This window comes from Trachurus japonicus, chromosome 13 (assembly GCF_045865225.1).
Source record: "Trachurus japonicus isolate A0001 chromosome 13, Traja_1.0".
NCBI classification, from domain to species: Eukaryota; Metazoa; Chordata; class Actinopteri; order Carangiformes; family Carangidae; genus Trachurus; species Trachurus japonicus.
Window position 1 is genome coordinate 44,520,976 of NC_140919.1, and position 7,125 is coordinate 44,528,100.

Consider the following 7,125-nt stretch of genomic DNA (forward strand, 5'->3'; position numbering starts at 1 on the left):
CAGTTCATGTAAGGTGTGAAAGCCAGGGCCCCCACTAGACCAAAAGGCCCTAGGAGGCCCCTTAAGTATAAATGTAGATGTTACTTGGTGCTCGCACTGATCAGATACAAGTGAAAACTCACTTCATTTAACTTTTAGAAAGTTTCAGGTTGTTTTTTCATTTTGTCAAACCACAACAAACTGGGAGTCAAACTTCACACATCTCATGTTAGAGCCAACTGTCTGTGACCACGTTGCCATGGCACCAAGGTCGGCCACCTAGTTTTGATCTGATTTCTGAAACATATTTTTTTTTAAAACAGTGAATCTTCCTTCACCTGATCTCGGGAAACAGTTTTCCTTCCAAATAAACATGTGGGAAAAGATTGTTTTGTGCAGGAGAGTGTTTTATGACGCTATTACCAGCCTTTTGTTGTGAAAAGTTAAGACAGGAAGTTCTTATGTTGATTTAACAACAAACTAGAGTTGCAACAATTAATCGATTAATTGAACAATAATCAATTATTAAAGACTCAGTATGTAGTATTGGGGTTAAACCGTGCCATCCAGCGTTCAGAGTCTAGATTGCAACACATTCGCAAACTAACAGCTAACTGATAACAATATCTTTGACCAATTACTATGGTTTAATTTAATTTAATTTATTTTTTCAGACTTCCACTTGTGCCTTCAGTCATATTTCACAGCAAAAAGTTACACAGGAGGACTGACCTGCACCGCCACCTATGTATTTGTAAACAACTCATTCTAAGCTTGTAATCAATAATCAGTTTTAAGAGTTTATAAAGAAAAAAATACAGATTGCAGCTTCTTAAATATGAATATTTCTGGTTTCTTTGTTCATTTATGACAATAAACTGAGTCTCTCTTTGGTTTGTAGACAAAACAAGACTTTTGAGGATGTCATTTGGTGGTTTGAGACATTTTTTAACATTTTATTGACAAACCAACTAATCGATTAATCATTTACATATCAACAGATTGATCGATGATGAAAATCATTAGTTAGTTAGTAATCATTAGTTGCTCAGGTGTAGGACCGGACCGTCCCGTCCTCTAGCTGCTGTGGAGCTGCTGATGTTTCTTTAGGTTGTTGGAGTGGCTGAAGGCCTTCCCACACTGCTCACAGCTGTACGGCCTCTCTCCGGTGTGGACACGCCGGTGGACCATTAAGGTTGAGGAGTTAGCGAACGCCTTCCCACACTGCTCACAGCTGTACGGCCTCTTTCCGGTGTGGATGCGCTGGTGGACCACTAACCCACTGGAGCTAGCAAACGCCTTCCCACACTGCTCGCAGCTGTACGGCCTCTCTCCGGTGTGGATGCGCTGGTGGACCGTTAAGTATCCAGAGGTAGCGAACGCCTTCCCACACTGCCCACACACATACGTTTTTTCTCTGGTGTGGACTTGCCGGTGGAGCGTTAACTTTGTGGAGCAAGCAAACGCCTTCCCACAGTGCTCGCAGCTGTATGGCCTCTCTCCGGTGTGGATGCGCCGATGGACCGTTAAATGTCCAGAGGTAGCGAACCCCTTCCCACACTGCCCACACACATACGGTTTTTCTCTGGTGTGGACTCGCCGGTGGACCGTTAACTGCCCGGAGCTAGCAAACGCCTTCCCACACTGCTCGCAGCTGTACGGCTTCTCTCCGGTGTGGATGCGCCGATGGATTGTTAAACATCTAGAGGAAGCGAACGCCTTCCCGCACTGCCCACACAAATACGGTTTTTCTCTAGTGTGGACGCGCCGGTGGAGCGTTAACTTTGCGGAGCTAGCAAATGCCTTGCCACACTGCTCGCAGCTGTACGGCTTCTCTCCGGTGTGGACGCGCTGGTGGGCCGTTAACCCACTGGAGCTAGCAAACGCCTTCCCACACTGTTTGCAGCTGTACGGCCTCTTTCCGGTGTGGATGCGCCGATGGACCATTAACTCTTTGGAGGTAACGAACGCCTTCCCACACTGCTCACAGCTGTACAGCCTCTCTCCGGTGTGGATCCGCTGGTGGATTTTCAGTCCGGACAAATCGGTGCACGATGTGCCGCACTGCTCGCACCTGTACGCCGTCTGTCCACATTGGCATTGTCGGCAGTGAGCATTCAGATGAACTGAGGTCCTGAATGTTTTCCCACACCTATTACAGCTGCGTGGTCTCACCTTGGTGTGGTCTTGTTTCTATGGCAAAGACAGGGAGAGAGAGAATCAATCAATGATGGATGATGGATGGACATTTGTTTTCCTTTTTAAATTCTTCATTAATACAGATCTTACAAGCAGAATTATTTCCAAGCAAAACATGTCAGCGTTTGAGTTGATATAGTAACCAGTGATGGGAATCAGGGTGTTTATAAAATAACGGCTCAAAAAGATACTGTTTTCTAGGGCTGCCCCGGCCAAAGATTTTGGCGATTAGTCGACTAATTCAAAGTTGCATTATTGCAACAGGCAGCATTCCTGAATAAAACAGCCCATATGTTGTTACCGCTTGGTACCACTAGTTGGCCAACACGTTCAGCTTCAATCCTGACATTATTTGTGGGTGTGTTTTAATGCAAAATATCTGAGAAAAAAATACTTTGATTGGAGCACAGCCGCTCCGTTTTCACTCCCGCCAAACAGGTCTTGAGAAACATCGTGTTGGCCAGTGTTTGAGGCTACACAATTATAGTTTTTATTTTCACAGTGGACTGTCACGGTTTCATTCAGGAGCTGATGCAACTTTAGTTGGAAAATTTATTTATTGATGTTTCTCTATGTTGGCTACAGAGCCCTGGGGCAGTGTCGCTCTTATGTCCAATACACACACGATGCTTTACTTTTCATTCAAACAATGCGGCAGCCACAATTGTTAGACTTCGTCGGGAGGCGACCGCCATTCCGAAGGACCGCCATTCCGACGGTCTGCCAGTCCGAAAATTCCCGAAGGTCCGTCATTTTGAACTTCCCGAGGGGCCGCCGTTCCGAATGTGTTTTATTTTGAAAATTGACCGGATTCTCTCGTGGTTTGACTTCCTGCCCGGCTTGACACGACGCGCCGCGGGGACAGCGCCCGACCGGCCCCTCCCCCTCCCCCTCCGCCTCCAAAGTTTCACCCAGGTGCGAGTCTGATGCATTACATCCATGGTCTGATGCAGCCGCGGCACTCCTGCTGAAAATAAATGTCCTTGCTCTGTGCTTTGGTTAGGTTTAGGCAATGTAGAAAGGAGTTGGTTAAGTTTAGTAAAAAGGTTAGGTAGAGGCCAATAAAATCGCAGTTAATATGTATCTCCCCCGGGAGTCGAACCCTGATCCACCGCGTCAAAAGCAGATGCTCTGACCACTACGCTACCACCGCAATTAGGCTTGTTTACTCTGTGCCGTAAACAATTCAAGATTTTTTTCAGGTTCGGAATGGCACCCTTTCTTTCAGGTTCGGAATGGCACCCTTTTCCCATAAATAATTAAGGGTCGGCATTCCGACAAATTAAAGTAAACGTTCGGAGTGGCGGCCCTTCGGAATGGCACCCTGGAACCGACTTCGTCAATGAGACCAGCATTTATCTCCCAAAAAGAATTTAACCAGCCGGCGGTAAACCTCGAAAAAACCTGGGTCTAAGTTAATAAGCGATCGTTTTCTCCCCCGGGATAACGACGGAGGTTGGCCAGACGACCAGCTCTGCAGACGAGCCGCTGCTCACACAGGTGAAGTCTCTCTTCCCTGAAACGTTGGAGCAAACTTCTAAACAGCGTTTGGATAAACTAACCGCACATTGGGGATCAGGTCTAAACAGTTACTTTCTCGCATGAACTTTTTTTTTTAAAACTTAATAAAGTGACGTAACAGCGCTACAGCAGGAAATAAAGTAGGCAGATTACGTTTTAGACTTTTTAGTGAACCACAAAATATAGAGTTAGCAGCTAACAGCTGTTAGCCTCATCTCTTGTCTCGCTCCCACTGAAAGCAGAAATACAGACCTGTGGACCAGAAACGGATGGACCGGTGGGCTCGTTGTCCTGGTGGACTGCGTCCTGCTCCTCCCCCGTTGTCCCAGTCTGCACAAACAAATCCGGATCCTGGTTCTCCTCCTTTATCATGTTGTAGTCCTGGTCCTCCTCCTTAATTCTGGTCATGTTCTGATCCAGGTCGTTAATTTCCCGGTCCAGGTTCTCCTCCTTCATCCTGGTCCTGGTCAGACAGGACCTCCTCATGGTGCTTTCCCACTAGCTCAGTACGGTACAGCACGGCTCTACTCGGTTTTATCCTCTTTTCCTCCAGCCCCTCCTACCTGGTACCTCCTACTTCTTTGGTAACGCCCCAGTCCTGTTTCCTAGCGAGCCGCAGCGATACTAAACATGACATCAGCCGACTGCCTTCCACTGATTGGCCAGAGCGTCGTCACTGGAAGACGAGTGAGTCTGGAGCTGACGAGAAGAGAGAAACAAGAGAGAGACGACGTGATATGACGACCCCGCCCCCGCTGAGGAGCAACTATGAAGAACTCAGAGCTGGAGAAGCACCTCAACCGAGCCCTGCTGAGCCGAGCTGTTAGTGGAAAGGACCATCTGATTTCCTTTATATTCTCCCTGGAGTCACATCGCTAAGTCTCCTCCCCTTAGATACCGTTGCTAAGGTGTCAGAGTTGACGGTTGGAAGAATAGACTGGGCTGTAACTTCACAATCATGTGACCCTGTAGAAATGTTTGAGGAAGAGTGGGCAACAGGCATTTTTAGTAAGCAAGGAGTATCCACCGGTTTCCCTCCAAATAAGGCCCCTGGTTTTCTATATGTCCTCCTCCAAGTTAACTCAGTCATATTTTATAAATAGTAATTTATTACAAAAACATGAACTTTGATGTTAATTTGCAGTGATAATTTTTTGGATGATAACACTCACATACCAAACATAGGACCCCCCCCCACACACACACACACACACACACACACACTGGGTTTTAAATACCTGGGTTTCTTGCATTAGTCTCAGAACTGAAGAAGCCTCTTGGACGAGGGGTGAAACGTCTTCAAACAAGAGAAGTCCAGTTGCTTTTTTTTTTAACTACAACTCCACAAGAACAGTCACATCCAGCACATTGTATCAAGGGTCTGTCCTTCTGAAATGGAAAAAAAATAAATGTGAAACAAATGTTTACGTATAAATCATACACATACTTATTAGCTTGTAGATAACCTGCGGGAAAGTTGGGGTGGTAGGGAAACTGTGTACAATATAAAGTGTTTACACATTCACACATTTCACCAGTCACACAATACTGTCTGGCTAACCTATTATACTCCTAAAAGATATGCATGGAGCCCCCAATTTACCACCACACCCTACACTCCTGAACATTCACACCTGCTCCAGGACATTACCACCTCCAAGCACCCCCCACCACTGCTTTGACTATGAATGGATTAGAAAACGAGCAGGAATGTCTTTAGAAAACCTGGCTCAGCTTTCTGTGATGAGAGGAAACTTCTCAGATAGTAAGACAGAGAGCCGATTAACTTAACCGCAGGTCTTTAGAGGTTCACCGCCGGCTGGTTTCATTCTTTTTAGATGAGTTATTGAATGTTTGTTTAGTTGTTGATTAGTTTGTTTGAATGAAAAGTGAAGCTTCATGTGTGAATTGGACAGAAGAGCAGCGCTGCCTTGGAGATGTACACAAATCACCACCTACAGATCAATAAATAAAACAGGGAACCGATCAGTCTATAGCTATTCAATTACATTTTTCAGTGATTTAGATGTTTCAGGTAAACTATACAGTGATTATGCTGAAGCCTGGGTGCTTTGTCAGTCAGCTCTAGTGATGCAAAGAAAAGAAAAAACAAACAAACGTATAACTTAATTCAGTCAGACGGCTGCTGGGCGGAGTGATTTCAAGAATGTAATGTTACATGATTATTTCATAGCGTGGTGAATGTGCAGGTCACAACTTGTCCACCAGAGCGTTGTGGAGTTGTTGGATTGTGTATTTGATGAGTTTGATGAGGGACAGGGGACCTGTACCATTCACCTCCATTGTGTTCACTGAGCAGCTCACGTCTCTGCCCCGCTGATCTCAAAACAACATGCACCGATAACTAAAGGTAATGAACCTACTGCTTCAACTAGGGATTATGGTGAGAGGAGGATCTGATTAAATGTTGAGCTATCCATTTTTATAGTTCACTGGACTCATTAACACCTCTGATATTTGAAATGTAACATTTTGGACAAAATGCAAGTTGATTCAAAGGGCTCAGCTGTTGGTTAGAGGTGTGACTGTCAGCTGTTAGTGAACCTGATTCTGCTCCCTGGAATATGACTTACCACCATCTAGTGGACAGACCATAGAACTACACCTCTCTAAACAGGTTAGATGGGTTTTGATGTCATTCTGATGTTTATTTAAAGTGTGGACTCTGAAGTTATGAGAGTGACTCCTGATCAGATTAAATGCACACATACAGCAGGAGACGAAGCAGCTTCTTCTCTCCAAATGTTTCGTCTACACATGAAGGTGGAAAGTGTGTGAAAGTCGACCTGAAGAGAGTTCAGCAGGTGAGAATCTTCAAATGCCTGATGCTTTTTGACTAGACATGAAAAAATGTTTTTAATGCTGGGTGTTTCAGATTGAGAAAAATATTGGGTAACACTTCATAATAAGTACACACTACTAAGCATGAGTTAAGCATTAAATACTGAACTCATCATTTATAACACATGAATACTCATTAGTATGTAGTTTATAAACATAGTAAAAATGTTTTACTCATCATTGATAAGCACTAACTGCATTTATAAACTACATACTAATGAGTATCCATGTGTTATAAATGAAGAATGAAGTATTTATTAATGCTGAACTAATTCGTAATAGTGTGTACTTATTTTAAAGTGTTACCAAATATTGTTATAAATGTCTGTTGGAGTTACATTAAAATAATTTAGGAACTGTTTGCATTTTGTTAGTGTTAGATAGAAGCAACAGAGGTCTGACTGTAACCTGAGACAACAACATCAGACATCAATGCAGAGAGTAACAGAAGGTTGGGAAGCTTTGGTCAAGATGGATCATATGATGTTTGGACTCCAGTGTAGTGTTGACACAGTCAACACATTGGTGTCAGTGTTGACACAGTCAACACATTAGCACAGACTC

General features: G+C 44.3%; 1 protein-coding gene across 1 annotated transcript; it reads right to left on the reverse strand.

Moving 5' to 3' along the window:
• Positions 1 to 1,056: 1,056 nt before the first annotated feature.
• On the reverse strand, positions 1,057 to 4,185 carry LOC146976716 (uncharacterized). The gene is made up of 3 exons (XM_085794661.1): positions 3,952 to 4,185; positions 2,155 to 2,172; positions 1,057 to 2,064 (listed from the first exon to the last, which is right to left on the reverse strand). The coding sequence occupies exons 1-3, from the start codon at positions 4,183 to 4,185 to the stop codon at positions 1,057 to 1,059; spliced, it is 1,260 nt and encodes a 419-aa protein (XP_085650787.1).
• Positions 4,186 to 7,125: the final 2,940 nt, after the last annotated feature.